This window comes from Melampsora larici-populina (genome assembly GCF_000204055.1).
Source record: "Melampsora larici-populina 98AG31 unplaced genomic scaffold MELLAscaffold_120, whole genome shotgun sequence".
Lineage (NCBI taxonomy): Eukaryota > Fungi > Basidiomycota > Pucciniomycetes > Pucciniales > Melampsoraceae > Melampsora > Melampsora laricis-populina.
The window spans coordinates 16,733-36,347 of record NW_006768884.1 but is presented as its reverse complement, the minus strand read 5'-3'; the positions used below and the strand labels follow the sequence as shown (position 1 = coordinate 36,347).

The 19,615-nt window shown below is 39.9% G+C and overlaps 4 protein-coding genes across 4 annotated transcripts; 3 read left to right on the top strand and 1 right to left on the bottom strand.

The window, feature by feature from the left end:
• Positions 1 to 157: 157 nt before the first annotated feature.
• MELLADRAFT_79816 (uncharacterized protein) lies at positions 158 to 2,357 on the top strand (the record flags this gene model as incomplete). Its single annotated transcript, XM_007419026.1, has 3 exons — positions 158 to 1,586; positions 1,664 to 1,828; positions 1,923 to 2,357. 3 exons carry the CDS (start codon positions 263 to 265, stop codon positions 2,048 to 2,050), a joined length of 1,617 nt encoding a protein of 538 aa, XP_007419088.1.
• Positions 2,358 to 3,066: 709 nt separating this feature from the next.
• Positions 3,067 to 5,055, top strand: MELLADRAFT_84804 (uncharacterized protein; the record flags this gene model as incomplete). The annotated part of the gene is made up of 6 exons (XM_007419027.1): positions 3,067 to 3,989; positions 4,091 to 4,101; positions 4,163 to 4,314; positions 4,476 to 4,491; positions 4,561 to 4,976; positions 5,026 to 5,055. The coding sequence occupies 6 exons, from the start codon at positions 3,067 to 3,069 to the stop codon at positions 5,053 to 5,055; spliced, it is 1,548 nt and encodes a 515-aa protein (XP_007419089.1).
• Positions 5,056 to 15,061: 10,006 nt separating this feature from the next.
• On the bottom strand, positions 15,062 to 15,796 carry MELLADRAFT_123752 (uncharacterized protein; the record flags this gene model as incomplete). The annotated part of the gene is made up of 5 exons (XM_007419020.1): positions 15,062 to 15,090; positions 15,153 to 15,224; positions 15,312 to 15,419; positions 15,500 to 15,568; positions 15,661 to 15,796. 5 exons carry the CDS (start codon positions 15,794 to 15,796, stop codon positions 15,062 to 15,064), a joined length of 414 nt encoding a protein of 137 aa, XP_007419082.1.
• Positions 15,797 to 16,684: 888 nt separating this feature from the next.
• On the top strand, positions 16,685 to 17,883 carry MELLADRAFT_41209 (uncharacterized protein; the record flags this gene model as incomplete). The annotated part of the gene is made up of 5 exons (XM_007419028.1): positions 16,685 to 16,926; positions 16,995 to 17,108; positions 17,209 to 17,288; positions 17,369 to 17,555; positions 17,661 to 17,883. The coding sequence occupies 5 exons, from the start codon at positions 16,685 to 16,687 to the stop codon at positions 17,881 to 17,883; spliced, it is 846 nt and encodes a 281-aa protein (XP_007419090.1).
• Between the last annotated feature and the right edge of the window lie 1,732 nt (positions 17,884 to 19,615).

Below are 19,615 nucleotides of genomic sequence, written 5' to 3'. Positions count from 1 at the left end.
ACCCAATTTGATATTGTATGATACATATGAGATGATGAGAATGCTGAGGATGTTGAGGGCAGTTGAGTTATGTACATATTTGTAATTCCTTAAGACCGAGAAAGGTACTGTCAAGTTGCCATTTTCGATTTCTTTTCTCAACTTTCTCCACTCAGATCTCAACTTTGACTTCAACTCATCCATCTCGAACCAAATCAACAATTCACCAACTCAACGAACAAAGAAATCTCAAACTAAACTATCCGACTCATCGTTCTTCAAAATGCCACCACCTTCTTCGTTCACTCAATTAGTAGTCGTCGCCCTCTTGGGATCTTGTTTCATCTTTCTATCTTCATCATCAAACAAACCTCAATCTCAAATCACTTTCTCAACACCATCTCAATCAGTAGAAGCAACAACATCAATGTTTCGAATTGCCATCATCGGAGCTGGTGCAGCTGGAACATCTACTTCATTCTTTCTATCTCACCTTTTACAATCTTCTAATCAAGCTCATCAACTCTCAACTGAAATCTTTGAAAATTCAACTTATATTGGTGGAAGAAGTACGATAATTTATCCATTTGATTCAGAATTATTTGAACCTATTGAATCAGGTGCAAGTATATTTGTCAAATCAAATTTAAATTTAAATAAAGCGATCAAACAATTCAAATTGAAACTCAAAACTTTTGATGAGAATGATGGTGGTAATCTTGGGATATGGGATGGTACTGAATTTGCTTTTCGAGAGACTGGTCAAAGTTGGTTAGATACAGCTAAGATGTTTTGGAGATATGGTAGAGCTCCGTATCAGCTGAATGGTATTAAGGATGAAATGATCGATCGATATAAGGCAATCTATGAATCTGAATTTATCACAAAGGGTCCGTATTATAATTTAAGCGCTTGGGCTGAGGCTAGTCAGTTAGCTGGACTTTTACCACTCTCTGGTAGCAAGAAACTCATCGAGGAACAAGGCATCAATGTTCAAGCTGTCAACGAATTAGCTGCTGTAGCTTGTCGCGTGAATTATGGACAAGATATCTCTGATATACACGCGTTAGGGACATTAGTCAGTTTAGCTGGTTCGGATGGAATGAGTGTGAAAGGAGGAAATCGACAGATTTTTGAAAAGTTTGCAATTGAAAGTGGTGCGACTGTTCATCTAGCTCACCAAGTGACAAGAATATCCAAAGTGAAACCTTTGAACGCCGTTACGGACGAGAGATCAAAGTACACGATTTCATATAGGGATGCCAATAATCATTCTTTAACATCCGAATCTGGTCCATTCGACGCGGTGATCATAGCTGCTCCATTCCATCAAACTGGAATCGAATTCGATACGGCAGATGTTTCGTCAAAGATTCCAAATCAACCTTATGTTCACTTACACGTTACTTTTGTCATCACGAATGCCACGACTCCATCTGGGAAATTCTTTGGACTACCAGCAGAAGAAGAGATGCCAAAGACGATTTATTCAACAATGATGAGAAACGTACTAGGTAAAGGACAAAGACCGATCTTCAACAGCCTTAGTTATCTACGGAACATGGGCCCTAAAGTTGGTGTGATTGGTGACTTACATATTGTCAAACGTATGCACTCTTTATTTCGCTTTATTCAAGAAGATCTTTAGGTTTTCATAATTTCTGTCAATTTCCTGTTTTCTTAGTGTTTTCAGAGGCTACACTGTCAACTGAAACCTTGGGAGAAATCTTCAATTTGCCTCAAAATTTGATCTGGGTCAAAAGAATCGAATGGGATGCTTACCCAGTTTTGAATCCGATCGTTGATGTAAACCAATTAGCTCCTATGAAACTTGATGAAGGCCTTTATTGTTCGTGGTTTTCCTTTTTGATTCGTGTCAACAGGTTGAAAAAAAAATTCTACTGCTTCCTTTTTGCTGATGTGTGATTTATTTGTGCGAATAGATATCAATGGATTCGAAAGACTAATGAGCACTATGGAAACTGAAACACTAGCGGCTTGGAACGTTGCTGATATGATTTCTAAAGATCTTTGGAACTTTCATGCTAATCAATCTTGGGCGTCTGAATAATCAAACTGCGTCAAATCATTTTCAGAATCACACATTTTTTTGCATTTTATGTAAGTCAAGCTCTGTAAACTTAGTGTACCTAAAAAAGTTTCAAAATCATGATGAGACCCGTGGTGTTAGTTTCTGGTTATTTAATTTCTTAAAGGTTTGTATGAGTTGAAGAAGTATATGTATATACCTTATTGAATGTATTTTTTTACCCCTATCATCGTTCATGCATTTTGAAGGTTCCTGCTTGTTTTTTTGTTGTTGATGATGATGATGAGTTGATAACCATAAGTTGATCATCCTGAACTTTCCATTTTTCTTCTGGGTATAACATGGACCATCAGTCCGGTGAACTTGATGTAAAACTACTCAACGAGTAGAGTAGTCAGCAGTTCCGGATCAGGAATCAATCTTGAGGAGTGATATAAGTTCCATATTCGAAGACGGAGGCAAGTAAGAAGATGTCTTGGAAAGGATCCATACATAGATTGGCGTGAGGCGGTCTCAAAGCAAGTCTGGATACAACACACACGGAGCTTTACATGGAGGGAGTAATATGCACATACGTGACACGGTGTCCCTCGCGTACGGAAGCCGTGACGTGAAGTGACCGCCACCGTTTTTTCAAAACTTCGGTTTTCGGTTTTTGGTTTTCGGTTTTTCGACTTTTCAGGTTTTTAAGTACAAATGCCAATATTTGCAAACCAGCCCCTGCATCTATAAGACTACCGTGCCCCCTGGCAAAGAAGCTGTCATTATTGCAGCCTAAAAGTGACCCCTTGTGTTGCGTCTTTCTGAGCAGTCCATGAAAGTTTTCAACATGGTTGCTTTACGTGTCCTCCTCCCTTCATCCGAGCTGGCCAAAGAACTCTTCACATTTTCTCTCCATCACCAAAATCATTCAATTCCTCTTTAATTCCTAATCTAAACGCTCAAAACTATTGATAATGGATCATCGAGTAGAATGTGAAGGCTGTAGCGTTCACTTTCCAAGAATGACCACACCAATTTGTGGTCGCTGCCAGAGGATGGAAGAGGACACGAGTGTAATGTGCACATTACCTCAGTGCTTGGGTTGTGGCAAATGTTATCGCTTCCTTACCAACTCCAAATGCCAACTGTGTAAGGGAAGCAATGATGCTCAGTCCGGTATCCCAACTCGTGCTCCACATCCAAATCCGGCTTCGACCTTGACCAATCCGGCTTCCGCTTCAGTTCGGAACACACCTTTAACCGCTTCAACTCTTCCACAAGAGCTGTTCCAGGGCGGAGACACTCAGCCAGCCTTCAAACCCAACTATTTACCAGTCGCATTGAATTCACAACTCCAAGGGTCCATTCGCGCATCCCAGTCTGGAAGGCGCACTGTAGGTCAGCCAAAGGGTAAGAAGAAGAAGGAAATTGAGGAGGTAATTGAAGAGGAAACTTCTGAAATTGAAATCTCGATGAGTTTTCTTTACCTGAGTGGAACCGGCAAGTCCAACTACGTACGACATGGTCTAACACCTCGAAAATTCAAAATCAACCTCGACAGCGCAGATTGGTTTTTCTCTCTTGGTTGGGATGTCTACAAATACTACCTACAAGAAGCCAAGGATTCAGCGTTCCCATCAAAGACTCAGCAGCGAGATAACAAAATCTGTGCTCTGCCACCAGACTTTTCATCCACGTATTGTATCATCGTGGAAAATGGGGTATCAGTGACACAGGATTCAATGAAAACAACTCTCATCAGCAAGTGCAAGACCAAGAAGCTCGATAAAACTAAATTTGGCTTGTTATTTAATATGAGGAAATACCTTGCGACTCTTTCATCGGATTCTTCTCCTGAACCTGATCGAAGTCGAAAACGGACGAATCGATACGAACTTACCTCTGATGAAGAGGCACTGGATGAGTCTCCGGAACTCGATCCGGCTCCTAAACCCTATCCTCACACGCGAAAACGCCAGTGAGCCGATCATTCATCGGACAATGATGATGATGATCATCATCATCATTCTATAGTTGATGAATCTCTCAAGCAACTTGTCCGGTTTCAACCTTCAAAAGGTACCCGGCCGGTCATCAAGAATCACAATCTCCAATCATCACATCTCTTGCTCGATCGATTCAACGATACAGTGTCGATTTCGGAACCTCAAGACCAGGAAGCAGATCGTTTTGAAGAAATCATACACGTCAACTCTGCAAGCTCGGCACAAGTTCAACTGGTGCAACTTCAGCAACCAGTTCCTCCTGAAAGAGATGACAGTGCTGATGCTGATGGACCGAAAGTAAGTTGTTTTATTATATTAACATCCTATTATCGAGGTTGATTAACTCAACCTCGATCTTCATCATTTTGTTCAATTACTACTACAATTGAAAGAAGTCCGTGTGTGTATGTGTACAAACGACTCGGAAACTCTCAATTCACGATATCTTGGTCGGGCAGTTAGAGTGTGATGAATGTGAGTCTGTAGAGCTTCTTGTAGATGTGTGATGGTCCTGATATTATTTCTTCTTTTTTGTTCTGTAAGCTATGTACCTTGAAATGTTTGGTAACACACATGAATTAGCCCGCTCGGCGAAGGAAATCCTGCCATACCCTCCTCGCCCGATTGCGAATTGGAACGAAGGCTGGCTACTCTCGTTGATCACTAAAAACCGAAAAGCCGTCTTCAAACCAGTCGCCATCTCTTTCCGGGTCGATCGAGAATCTTTGATTGGTGCGGGTCGATTCATGCAGTGCTATAAAGCAGAATTGCTTATAGCACTTCAAGCTCATCGTGTTGTGGCTAAGCAGGTGTTTGGTGACCACTGTCCATTGGCGCAGTATCAGCTTCAAGCACAGACATATGTGCACGTTGAAGGTGTTATTGAGAGGTTTAAGGCCAATGTTTTGAGTAACGAGAAATTTACTCAACTAGAGAAGGATTTAGTCAATACTTTGAGAGTAAGATTCTCTTCAGTTTCATTCATCAGGCTGGGTAATTGCAACTGAGCTGACAAGAAATTCTCTCTGTACTTCTTGAATATTGTAAAACAGATTGTGAAGCGTTGGGTTGTGCAAATCGTGGGTACTGAAGAATCACACATGGATTTCAAAAACAATAGCTCAAATTTATGGATCTTTGAAGAGGAACTTGTAGGTGACTATGTGAAGTATGTTGGAAACAATAATTTCACTATTGAATCCAAAAATGAAGGTGACCCACTTCATGAAATGCTTCATGCAATGTCACATTATGATTTGAATGAGAATCAGGGACGCTCTTTTGTGTGTGACCTACAGGGAGTTGGTACTACACTCACTGACCCAGCAGTCATTGATCTTGAGTGAGTGTAGTTCATATTTCTTTTTTTATCCTAAAAAGAAACTAGTAACGTGAATTAATTTTCCCCATTATTTTGAACACAGTAAATCCTTCGGGAGCGGAAACTTGAACTATGATGGCCTCAAGCTCTTCATATCTCAACACAAGTGCAACTTGTGGTGCAAAAAGTGAGGCCTCACTTTGGCAAGAAAATGGCAGTCAGAACTCAAGAAGTAGATGGTTGATCTATACAATTTGGACAACAGAGTTTAATAGAGAATTTTTTTTTGGAAAGTTTTGAAAGAATCTTATGAATAAATGTATAAATCTTGTCTATACTTCTACTTTTTTTTGTTGAAATAAAATCGGTGATTATCCTATTCAATCTTTGTTGAAACCAAATGTGAGATTACACATCTTCATCTTCATAAAACCCCTCTAAATCAAACTCTACCTCAATGAGTCGCAACAAGGGCAAAACCCTTTCAAAAACTTTCCATACATTGTTGACAGTGATATTGGCTTCTTGAACACCTAACCGTTGGATTAAAATGCCGACTTGCAGGGAGAACTGAGGAGGAGAAACTTGCAAAAGATCTGCACGGTCTGGATATTGATCATTGATCATTTGATCAATTGCCTCCAGGGGTACAGGATGAAGTCCCTGAGTCCCATCATAATTTTCAGGAGAATAATAACATGTATTGGGTGCGACTCCAGTTGGGAGGTGTGAATTTGGGTTTTTGCGAGTCCGGTATGTGTTCTTCCTTTCCATGAATGAATTCATCACGTGTTGAACTAAAGGCATCCAGAGGTGTAAAAACAAAGCCCTACACACAAAATTTGAAATCACATTCATTAGCAAAGAAACAAAAAAGAAAAAGGCTGAAATCAGTGTAAGAAACTGACTTCTGAAGTGGGTCCTTTGGATTATACATCCCGGTATCAATAGCCAGTTTGATATCATCACGTAGAGTTGTATTCTTTGCGCGCATTAGCTGTGACCAAAGTGACTCTATCTTCTGATTGTGAGTAGAAGTGGTGTAGTGGTGATGGCTCAATGCGTCTTCAACACTTTCCCCAGCGTAAATGTGTGTAAACAAAGCTTGAAATGTAGCCATATCACCAGTCTCGGTTCCATGATCGGTTGAAGTTTTGACTGGGAATCCTCCAACAGCAGAAACAAGCTCTAGAAAATATAGACCAACTACTCGTGGGTTGTTGTTTGTTCGCCCAACTCGAAGACTCAAAACCTTCCTTGACCATGTATCAATAAAACCATAAATACATATCCCATATGGCTTAAGTTTATCGTGCCCGTCACTAGCCCATAGATGATTGGGTCCTGGAACGTGAAAGATCCGTCGCTTGAGAACACCACGATGGCGAAGTTCGATTCCTTCAGGGTCAATTACACGCATCAACTGATAGACTGTGTCACGATTGATCTTGATGTGGTGATTAACCGCAAGGTTTTGCTGCATAGTTCGATATCCTGCATTCCGATCTTCACCTTCAATTGCTTCCAGTAATAAATCTACCACCTGATCCACCGTCACACGGCCTTGTTGTACATGATCACGTCGCCAATTGATACCCAAGTCTTTTGACATTGTTTGAATGTTATACATATTGATAGGAATGTCATATGTATCATTAATTGCACACATGGCTTCTAGACGTGTCATGCCGAAGGTGTAGTATTGTTCCAGTAGAGGGTAAGCTTGTTCCTTCTGCTCCTGAGTCATTGATGCTCGAGCGGTGGTGAGGTCAAAGTTCTTGAGAATACGCTGCAGGGTTCGCAAAGTTGTCTCAATATTGTGATTGTCCGAAAGGCGAGTGACCATTGTAGCCTGGGTGATACCCTCCTCACAGTAGCCAAGAAGGATTGGGCCAAGAACTTCATCCTGTATTTCATTTATTTGCACCATGCTTTTAAGTTAATTACAAGGTTGATCTAATGTTCACAATTAATTTGAATGAGTGAGTGAATTTTGATCTAATGATATCAATTAATTTGAATGGGTGAGTGAATTTTGATTTAAATATCAATTGATTTGAATGAGTGAGTGAATTATGATACAATAAGTGTTCCTTTGAAAAAACAAAGGTCAGTGGTGGGTGGTGATGGTTGAAATGACCTCGGTGGAGGTTATCGTGGTAGCTGGTGATGACGAGCAATCGGTGTGTTGTGTGGTGGTGCGAACGGTGAGGTGAGGTGAGGTGTGATGGTGGTGGTGGTGGTGTGATGTTGAAAATGCGGAGTCGGAGATCGGCAATTCGAAATTAAACGAAAATCAAAAATCGAAAATCGAAAATCGAAAAACCGAAAACCAAAAACCGAAAACCGAAAACCGAAAACCGAAGTTTTGTAAAAACGGTGGCGGTCACTTCACGTCACGGCTTCCGTACTCGCGTCATCATACTACATATCTCCTTGCTTCACGAGTCTGGTCATTCTCTTCGATGCTAAATACGACCACAAAATTTAATCTTCATTCACAATCTCTCTTCGCTGGTTGAAAGGTGTCTTGCGACTTGCTTCACTACTTTGTGAGCATTAGATGTCCCAGACCCCCTTTATTCATTATATAGCACTGCTTGTAGGTGTATTATAACCTATTATAACGTCATAGCGTTTCTTTTTGGTCACTTGGACTTGTGTATCTCTGTTACAAGGATTTGCGCTTCGAGAAACATCAAAGCAAACTCATCTCAATCATATGGCGTGTTACCATCATCATAATTTCATGATATGACAACAAGATGTAGATGAGTATGGTTATGATTATGGCGGATTGAATTTGAAATGCTTATAAACAAAGTCCCTCGCCGTATGGCCACTTTCTTTCATCTATTGCAGTGAACTTCATCCATCATATCTCAACAAAAATCAATTGGAAATCATTTAGAAAGGGAAGTTTACTTACCTGGCACCAACAGATTATCATTTTGTTTGTTTTTATTTTTCTCACTATGTTCGACTTTTTTTTTGTTATTGCGATCCTCAAGACATAAGTTAAATTTATTCATCTTTCTATTTTTTGGTGTTATTGTCGATTAGTCTCTCTCTTTTTCAATATCGCCTCTTTCATAAGATGTGTGCATATTTCGCAGATACACACTTGGTATCATGATGACATATGTAAGAAGAATAACTACACCACGGGGTGACTTTCAACTGGCCCCACCTGAAACGAGGCATAGTGGCATCTTGTGGTGGGGCTATGAAATTATCAGATGTTTTTACGTGACAGGCACATGAGGGAGGCCATGTGGTTCTCACCCAGGCCGTCACATAGCCATCACATGAAAAAAATTGACCACATCGGCGTAGTGTGGTTTACCAGCCGATCGGTAGGCACCTCAGGTCTGTCTGAGGACGACCTGTCATCCAGGTGGTCAGCATTCAAAAGAGCATGGATGATCGGCATCCAAGCTCTTTCAGATGCTGAGGACCTGGATGACAGGTTGGTCAAGTAAGGAAATACCGACCTGCCATCCAGGTCCTCTGTGAGGCTGGCATCGGCTGCCGAGCTCACGCCGGGTGCTCAGCACCTGGCCATCGTGCAATTGACAGGTGAAATATACCTGGGTCCTCAAAGTAAGGACAGCAAAAGATCAGCGAAAAGATTTGAAAAAAATGATTCAAGACTTTGAATCATTTTGTTTACCATCTGTTTGATTGATCCTAAATCAAACCACACCAAATTGAAAACTGTGAATCTTTGATTCCATTGAAACCTGTTCTCTTCGATTCCGAATCGAACACCATCTTTGATTCCATCAAAAACTGTTTTCTTTGATTCAAAACCAAGAATAAGCTAACTCAAAACTGTCCAACAAAGTCAACTCGAACAACCTCAATTCAAACAACCTTGAGCGTGTGTCTTATACATAGGACCAATCTCTTTGTAATTAACTTTTTGTGGATGATTCATGTAAACTTGATTAAATCAACTTAAATCCCTAAGCCCCCCCTTAGAAAATTTGGCCAGCAACTATGCCATGAATTTATGCTCTAAGGTGGAGGTGCTACAGGGATTTAAGTTAACGCATTCCCCTTCTGGGTATCCCAAGGTCATTTGACCAGAGGGACCCAAGGAATGTGGTGTGTGTGATCCTATTTTGGCTGATCCATTGGCCCTCTATTTATACCTTTTTCTTGCGCTACCGTTTTCTACACGTAAGCTTTGAATTGGTAATGTGGGCCTTTCAAACACTTTTAAAAAGCACTTCTTGTAAGCTTGAACCCTCCTGGCGTCCCCAACCAACACCTCAATGCTTTTCAATAGCAATCTAACCTTGCTTTTCAAAAGCAATGGAGCTATTTTTACCTCCGTAGATGCCTTAAATGTTCGTCCGCCACCCCTCATGCTTTTTAAATAGCACTTCAACTTATCCTATCCCGTAATCTCTACCTGTTCCTTATGCTTTTGAAAAGCACTGAAACCTGAGCCACATGTTTATTTTTGAGCTTGTGAGCTTTTGTATTTTTACGCTGTCGATAATCTTATGTCTGGTTTTCAAACACTTTTGAAAAGCAATTCTTATCAGCCTATGTGCTTAAAACATCTCTGACCTATACTCCTCATCAGCACTTCACCCATGCTTTTGCAAAGCAATGCAATTGTTCTTATCAGCTTTTACCCTTCATATTGCTGGAACGAATAACGGTATGCTTTTAAGGGCGCGTTCACTTAAGGAATTTCTGACCAGAAATCACATTCTGTAAAATTTTTAATGCAAAAATGAAACATACACCACCAAATAGACACTTTAAATTTTGCAGAATGTGATTTCTCACCAGAAATTGCTTAAGTGAACGTGCCCTAAATAGCACTGTTTATTGTATTGAGCGCATTCTCTCTGTAATCTCTTTCCTTTCCAAAAGCAATTCTATGTATGTCATGTAGTTGTTGACCCGTTACAATGTTTTCAAAAGCAATCAATATCATTTCTTTTTGAATGCATATATGCTAGCTTTTCGCATCAAAGCATTGTAAACGATGCTTTCTACATTCTTGATTATGGCCTGCAAACCTGTGTCTTTATGCTTTTCAAAACCACGGCTGCTATTGGTTGCAGCAAATGTCTGATTGTTTCAAAAGCACTTTGAATTATGTTTTCAAGCAAGGTGGACCAATCTTCTTATGCTTTTCAAAAGCCCTTCGATATACGCCATCAATCATTAGGATTGTTTTTCCGAACGCATGTAACAGTATGCTATCTAAATGCATATGAATACATCATAGCAAATCATAAGCCAGATTCAAAAATTTGCCAATTATGAACAGGTTATCAGAACAATCATCCACCCTATCAAGGGCTGCCAATATTCTAAAGTTGTGTCTCAAACTATTGGCTCATTTATTGACCTTATAACACTTGATTGTGGCAAACCACTTTCCCTCTCTCCCTCTCTTTCACTTCAACTCACTCAACAAAGTTTTACAACCTTTATGTTGTGAATTCTTCAAATCGAGCCTCGCCGACCAAGCTCTTATCCAAACTGTCATCAGGCTGTATTTTTCTCATTGACTCTTTAGCTATTTCTTAATTGATTTATCCAAGAAATTTCACTTTTGAATATCCTTTCTTTTTGTTTGCCTAACTCTCTGTGGATATGTGTATTGCCTTCTTCAAAAATCTGAAACAAGGATTCAAATCCCATCATACAACAGCTGTTACAAAAACAACTCCATATCAACTTTTTGATTTTACTCAGCTTCACTCTTTCACATTTTTTATCTTGGTGGTCATGGATTTTGGTTTGACCGCACATTGCTTCAGTCCCCTCTTGATAGACTTCAAAATTTCTTAGTGCTCACTCAATCAGCATTCATTGGAAAACTTTACAATCATAGATTTGGTATTCTTTGGGTCATCTCTTTAGATTAATCAACCTACTTGCTCAGCTTATTATTTTTGGATCTGAAAATTATTAAGTTGGTCTCAAATTTCCATCACTCACCCTTCCTTAAACCAACAACTATTTTGATGTCATTCCATTCTCAGAATTGACTACCTACTTTGTTCAGATCAAAAATTGTATGATTGTATCTCTATCCAAATCCTCTCTGCTTGTCTGACAGTGTCAAGATTTTAACCCGTATCCTGATCACACCCACCTTCACGTACATCCTGGGTTTCTTTGGTCTCTTTTCATCTTTTCAACTTATCATTATCATCTTGGATTGAGGCATGTTAGATAGTAACTAATCCCTGCCCTGTTCTTGTACAAACCTATTTTATCATCTGTGTTTGTCTTCCAAACCTTATTTTTTTCACCATCTCATACAATCAATCCATACCCTTTTGACACTCTATAGAAGATTTAACCTCTGTATATCCCTTAAAATCACACCTACTGTCATTGTATCCTGTACCTCCACATTCAGCTCATCAGTGTTAAGTTTTCAATTTCATCGACTTGTCACTAATATACTAAATCATAATCAACCACTATTATGTTGGTTGATTAGCTTCATGCCATGATAATTTTACACTCACTACTCTCCCTCAAGTTCTAGCAAAATACAATGTGATAACAAAACTCTACTACACTCTGTACAGGAGACCAAGTCAACAAAATACCAAATAATTCCTTTTTCATATGAGCTCAAATCCATCAAACTCAAGACATGTATTTTAGACACCATCAAAAACTTGTTCTCAATTTCTAAGACTCTTCATTTTGTCAAATCTATGGGCTTCAGCTGAACTTTTGTATACCAGCTTAAATCCATCAACAAATAGAGTCTACTGCCTATGACCTATCATGCCAATTTTGAATCATGATAAATGTCATATACTCTAGGCCTCCGGGTCAACTCTCTTGACCTTGAGTTCTTGATCATATTACTTGGGTGAGTCTGTAGTTCAACATTCTACTGTTACTACATCGAATTTGTACACATTCATTCTAAAATCCATCATTCCTTTCCTATTTGTGTAACCCTGTCTCTTGCCTTCTGCGAGAGTCTGTCAGGCTGCAACTCATTACTCTGAACTTGAAGTTGTCATTTGACTAATTTTGCAACCTGAAGTTCTCATTCCTCTATGCCTGTTTCATACACCTTGGCTATGCACACTACATACTTTGACGCTTAGCAATTTACATGATTAAGTGCTATATCTTGGAGCAATGTTGAATCTAAAGGCGGGCAAGCCCGCCTATGTTCTAGTAGAGTACTAAATCAATGGTCTTGATCTGCAAAATTAAAAGTACAGTTTGGTCTGAAGAATTCAGCATTGGGTCTTCACATTGTCGTTATATCTCGCGGTTCTTTGGGTTTACAAAACATCTGACCACTGGTACAGCCGTTTGCAGTTTTGATGAACTTGCGACAAAAGATGAGCAAATGTTGAGTCAAACATTCATCGAATTTATATTGAATAAATTTCAAATGAAAAAACCAAAACCCATAGTGATCACATAAGCAGCTCAATCGCCCTATTTTTTTGCTTTTGATCTTGAGCGAGTTCCACTTTGACCAATTCAATGATCAATCCCTACTTTGATCACTCAAGATGAACAAAAACTCTCATCTCAATACCACTCAATTTATTGATGATGATTCACTCGACAACTTACCAGCCTTTGATGAAGTTGAGCTGATGCGACCTGGAGCATCCTCAAACAACAGTCCAGATGGTAAGACATAACACACTCTCTTACTTTTATTAAGCAATTGCAATATACGCTGATACTGTGTATTTTAATTACAATTCAATCTTTACCCTGCACGCTGTAATAGTTATTGAGGTTCTCTGCTGCATTTGACAAGGCAGTGCGTGATTACAAAGGATGTTTGATCATGGACACCACTTGGCGAGACGCTCATCGATCTCTTCTAGCTACCCGTCTTTGAACCATCGATCTCAACATTGCTCGTGAAACTAGTCATGCTCTAGCCAACGCTTACTCGCTTGAATGTTGGGGAGGTGCAACGTTCGATGTAGCGATGCGATTCCTCTATGAAGATCCATGGGAACGACTTCAAAAGATTCGTACCCTAGTACCTACCATTTCTCTCCAAGCTTTAATAAGAGGAGCGAACGGTCTCAATGCCGAATGCTTTACAGCTGTTTCAATGCTAACGTAAAAGCTAGTGACTCGGGTGTTTATGAGTTGAGTATTTGATCTGGGTAAAGCTGACCTTATGAGAAACTTACAATGCTTCCTCTATGTGATTGTAGGCATGAGATGCCCGGTGGGCAATACACTGACCTCATCTTCCAAAGCCAACAACTTGGTCTTGCTACACAACGGGCTGTGGTGAAGAAAGCTTATGTACGCGGTTTCCTGCTTGATCACGCGATTGCCTCGCTGACTTGGCTATCTCACTTCCGGTTGCTCATAGATTGAAGCCAATCAACTATGTGGTGATATTGTAAAGGTAACCCATTCATCAAAAGTTGTGGGAGACTTTGCTCAGTTCTTGGTGTCCAACAAGCTCTCTGAGGCTGATGTCAAAGCCCGAGCCGATAAACTTGACTTCCCTAACTCGGTGGTTGAATTTTTCCAAGGATATCTCGGTCAACCTGTGGGTGGATTCCCAGAGCCGCTACATAGTCAAATCATTCGTGATAAACCTAGAATTCAGGGTCGTCCGGGTATCAGTATGGCACCATATACTTTTGATAAGACCAGGAAGGATCTTCAAGAGAAATTCGGAAAGAGTATCACCTCAACGGTTCGTTGTCTTTTTCAGACTTGATAACGAATTACAATTCCTGCAAATGCCGAATGACTTTTTGACAACTTTTATAGGACGTTCTCTCTTATTGCATGTACCCCAAAGTGTACGAAGCACAGCTACTGCTTCATACTGTTCTGAACTTCAATACCTTGCTTCACCTGTGACTAATCATGTTCAAAGTGCCCACTCTCATAATCAATCCGTGAACTCACTGAAGAAGAACAAAATGAAGATCAGCAAGATGATGATGGATTTGGAAATGGGCTTCATGATCTCTCTGTAGATGAAGACACTGGTTCACCTCAAGTTTAAGATGATTTTCTGTTTTTTTTTCAATTTTCTCAATTTATTTGTTAGGCTTTGTTCTTAGTGTAATTACTATTTCCTTTCTCATTTGTATTGTTTCTAGTCTTCCTGCAATATACTATATGTAGCAGGAATGCTATAGATGTGAGATGCCTGAGCCACAAAAATAAATTTGTGTCTAATGAAACAGGACTGGAATAAGGTGAACCTGAACAGGTGAGCCATCACCTGTTCATTGGGCGAGACAGCCCACCTGTTCATTAGATAACAGCTCACCTGGTCATTAGGTGATGGGACACCTAGTCATGGTGTGAGTCATCTCACCCAATGAACAGGTGTCCCATCAGGTGAGATGACTCACACCATGACCAGGCCACGCTTCTCACATAATGACAAGGTGAGCCATCACCTTGTGATCACATGGCCATGTTGGGTGATGGTCACGCTGGCTTTCATGTGTTGCTGGTAGATGTGGCATGGTGTGAAGAGCCTAGGATTTATTGGCAGAGGCTGATTTCACCTGATCTTCACATGCCAGCTGCCCCGTGGTGTAGATGTAATGTCTGTCTTGTGGTTGTACTTCCTTCAACTCAAATCCTTGCTCGTCCGAAACCTCCATGGACTCTACTACCCTTGCATAAAGAGGTATAAACAAAGGAAACCAAAGTATCAAGGTGCTACAAGATTCCCGAATTTCTTTTTTTCCAGGTGATCTATTTACCCTGTTTGCAATTGTCACAAACTAACAGGAAACAGACTCTTTTCAGTCCCGTTAACTTTTGACCAAGAAAAAATATCACTGACCCATCGGAGGAATATCAGGACTCCCGGGACTTGGATCGCATATATAATCCACGCCTGCGGGGTTCCTGCAACCTAAACATCAACAATTCAGCATCAGATAATGTAGCTCAAATCAGACACTTTATGAGGACTGGATGTCTTGGGAGTCAGGGTACTGACTGAAAGTGCGGTCTGGAAGGGAATCATATTCCGCACAGTCTTGATTACTTGTGCCTTTGATTTTTGATTTTTTGAGCCGGCATCCTGTGAATGGGGTCCAATGATGATCTTTGATTGTTTTAAAAAGATGTCTGTGAATTAGCTCTTCGACGAGGAGATGATGATTTACGGAGGGGGAACTATCTTACTTTGACACCAACATCTTGAATAAGGGCAATCATAATTCTTTACATTATTCAGATCATTTTTCTTACAGACTGTGAATGTGAGCGATCACAAGACAGGTCGGCGTTGAGCCTGGACGTCGAGAATGCTATCAAGTAATGAAGATTCCAATGAAATCACATACCTGCATCAGTTTTGTCTTTGTTCACTGTAAACCCTGCGGTGCAGAAAATCAGTTCACCATCTACGGTCGCCACCTCAAGACTATAAATCCACAAGGATAAGAGTAAAGTTGAGATCTTTAGAAAGTATCTTAGCATTTCTGTCAAAGAAAGCGAGGAAGATGAACTATCGAGGTCTTTTTACTAGAAACAGTTCCAAGAGGATTGAGATATGACCGAGGAAAACTTGAATGAGAGGGGTCTGTGGTAAACAACAGAGAGATCAGTCCGATCCGTTAAATATAGAATTTGCCCCTTTGCAGATTGTGCTCCCAAAGGTTAAATACAACACCGGCGGTATGAGAAGAAGTGGAAAGCAACAAGCGCCACGCGATTTCGCATGATTTTTTTAGGCTTTTCCATTTATGCAATTTCAAGAGAGGATTTGCCGGATTGAGTGGGATTGCTGGGATTGCACAAACTCAAGAGTCAACCATCTGGTCCCTCTAAGTCTCTCTCCCTCGCGAGTTCACCGGTCGAGTTGGGGATACCGAAGCTTGCGAGGGTCCTTTTTCAATATACCCATAGGCGTTGGCCAGGGTCATATATAGTGACGAAGAAGATTGAAAATAAGAATGAGGATGAAAACAAAGGAAAATTCACTCTGAGATGATTGAGTGAAGGAAGTAAAAGAATGGTAATGTGGATTAAACTTTGTATGCTGTACAAGTCACCAGCCTGCATCAGCATCAGCATCAGCATCAGCATCAGCATCAGCATCAGCATCATGATCATGATCATGATCGTGACCATGGATTAATGCAGAAATTACGAAACCCCGAACAAATCCTTCATGAGCGCAAAAGTAGATCAGACACCCCGAAGTAGTCCGAGCAGTCCGAGTAGTCCGGGTAGTCCGAGTAGTCCGAGTAGTCCGAGTGGTTATTCGAGTATCTGAACTGATCTGAAACCGATCAAATCAGGAAATCCCAACCCAGAATCACCAACAAGAACAACATCAAATCAAGTTGAAAGACCAAGAACATCATGGATGAAATCTTAGCACAACAATCAACCACTACTTCATCATTAGATTTATTATTAGATTTAATGAGAAGATTACCACCAGAAAAAATCGAAATCAACTTGAAATCATTAATTGAAATCTTACCTGATTTAACTGATGATTTATTAACTTCAATCGATCAACCTTTGAAAGTTAAAAGATGTCAATCTTCTGGTCGTGATTTTTTAAATTGTGATTATAATCGAGATCAAGATTCGTATAGGTAAGTGAATCATACTTTTTTAAAGTAGGGTGAAATGTTTATTGATTTTGAACTTTTTTCGACTACAGGAGTCCTTGGACAAACGTTTATGAACCTGATTTGGCCGAAGGTACTTTACCTAGTGTACGATTAAGGAAACTTGAGATTACCCTCAATGACGCTTTCGATAAATACAGAGAACTGTTGAGTGATTGAAATTTATCTTTTGTGGAGTTTGAGAAATAGATTGATATGATTTTAATCAGATATTGATATCAATGGAAACCTTTTAACAATCGGTAGGTATTATGAGGGAGGTGCATCATCTGTTTATCTATGGGATTTAGACGAAGATTTTGCTGGAGTAGTCCTGTTCAAAAAAAGTGAGTCATGGTCACGCTTTTTCTTTTTAGTTCTTGAAAGATCGGGGTCATTGACAGCTTGATTTGCTTTGATTTCTAAGATATTGATCCAAGTGATCAGTTGAAAGGAACTTGGGATTCCATTCATGTTTTTGAGACGACTGAAAGGGGTCGAAACGCGCAGTACAAGCTCACGTCTACTGTGATGTTACACCTAGTAAAATCTAATGAATCATTAGGTGAATTAAGCTTAGCTGGTAGTATGACACGACAGGTGAGTACCATGATGTCTTTATATCTTTTACTTTCGTCTTTATTTCAGAACTGATATGAACATTGTATTTTGTGAAAACAGCATGAACAAACCTTTGTTTTATCACCACCTTCGACTAGTACAAATTTATCAACAAGTCATTTAAATAATATAGGAAAATTAGTAGAAGAGATGGAAATGAAGATGAGATCGTTATTGAAAGAAGTTTATTTCTCAAAAACTAAAGATATCATTAATGATTTGAGATCTATTGATGATTTGAATGAATTAAAGAAACGAGTGGGTGTACAAAAAGAGTTAGTAGGATTATTAAGAGTTAAAGGACAAGGATTGGGTAGCTAGTTACTTTTATAGGTTTTTCTTTAATTTTAATTTTGTTTTGTTTGGTGATATATATATATGCAATCTTATCTTTGAGTGTGTAAATTGAAAATTTTATTAGAGCCAGGCAACAAAATAGTGAAACTGTGTTTCATTACCCACACGATAAACTTGCTTTGTTTTCTAAAAAGCAATTTGTTAACCAACAAAGGAATGTCAAGTGGAGTTATCAACCAAAATTTACCTTAGAAAGACGAGAAAGGCTGAAGATTTGATTGATCGAGAATTTGATACTTAAAAAGTTACCGTTGTCAGAAAAATTCCACCGAATGTAAGATCATTATTGAGCTTGTTGTTACAAATTCTTCAAAAGATGTCAAGAAGTTAAAGTGGACGAGAAGGCTCACTTCGCTTTCTTTCTTTTTTTGCTTTTGGTATGGTAGGCCTCGAAGGGAACTTGATTAAGTTAGACAAGAAGGCACGCTCTGCATCTTCTTGGCTCGATGACTTTCTGACTTAAAATCTGCCTTTCCTACAAGCCTCATTCAATGGATCTCATCTTCAACTCCTTTAAAAATCAAGTTGCATCGATCAACCTAGCTGGAAGTCGCTATGAAGCCTCAATCAATGAGAGTCAATGTTTGTATCCTTCTGCAGCTCTATACAAGACTTTGTGGGAAGTGAAGATACTGGGTGAAGAAGTACTGTGACTCAAGTCCAAAGCTTTGTAAAATGAAACTGCCAAATCTTAGATTGCTGACATCTTGGAGCATGGTTCAGAATGAGAAACTGATGTTATCTGGACCGTCCAGTGTGAACAACGGATGTCAAAGTTCCCTTCCATTGCACTTGGTGTTGTAGATATTTAGGGGATACAAAGTAGAATCCAGGCACGCGCCCGGATTCTACTTTGTATCCCCTAATTGTGCGTTAAATTTCATGTTTTCACATATGTTTATGGGAATGAACTTGAGATGTGTGTCACGACAGAGATATAAATTAAGTACAGCTACTAAAGGGATCATTGGTAGATTCCGACCTCAATGTGTTACACAAGGATTTTACTTCCAAGTCCAAAACTTGAAATTAAGATGTTTTTGACTTGAAACCTTGTAGTTCATTAGAGCATCCACAGCCGTGTGGCGTAAACCGTGTCGTACAGAAATTTAGGGCAAAAGCATCCACAGCCAATGCCCTAAATTGTCACATAGCTAAGGGGATTTCCTCCGTGCGAGCCAAAATAGAAGGAATTTGTTCTATTTTGGCTTGCTCCCTAAATTCATCCATACCTCGCTCTTCCCATAAAACTCCCACTTCCTTGCCGACACTCCCTGCAAATTATCCCCCTTGATGATCAATAACCCATAACTCACCTTGCCAAATATGCTTCAAGCCGTACTGTACGGAACCACGGCTGTGCATCAGTGAAAAATCATGCCTCAAACACTTCCCTAAACGATCCGTGCGATCCTCCATACGATACTGATTTACAGCACGGCTGTGGATGCTCTTATGTCTAATGGTCTCTGTCTTGGCTCATGACTGACATAAGCCAAGACGTATGATGTATGACATTCCATGAGATTCCATGGACCCGACCCTTCCATGACAATTTCAGGGTCGGATATTGCAATCAGGCCAGAAAGCGTCAGAATGACTCGTATTGTATTTACTCATTCAACAGCCAGATTTCTTTCTTCCCACACAATTCACCTCCTTGATTTCATCCCTTCTCACCTTTTGTCCCCAATCC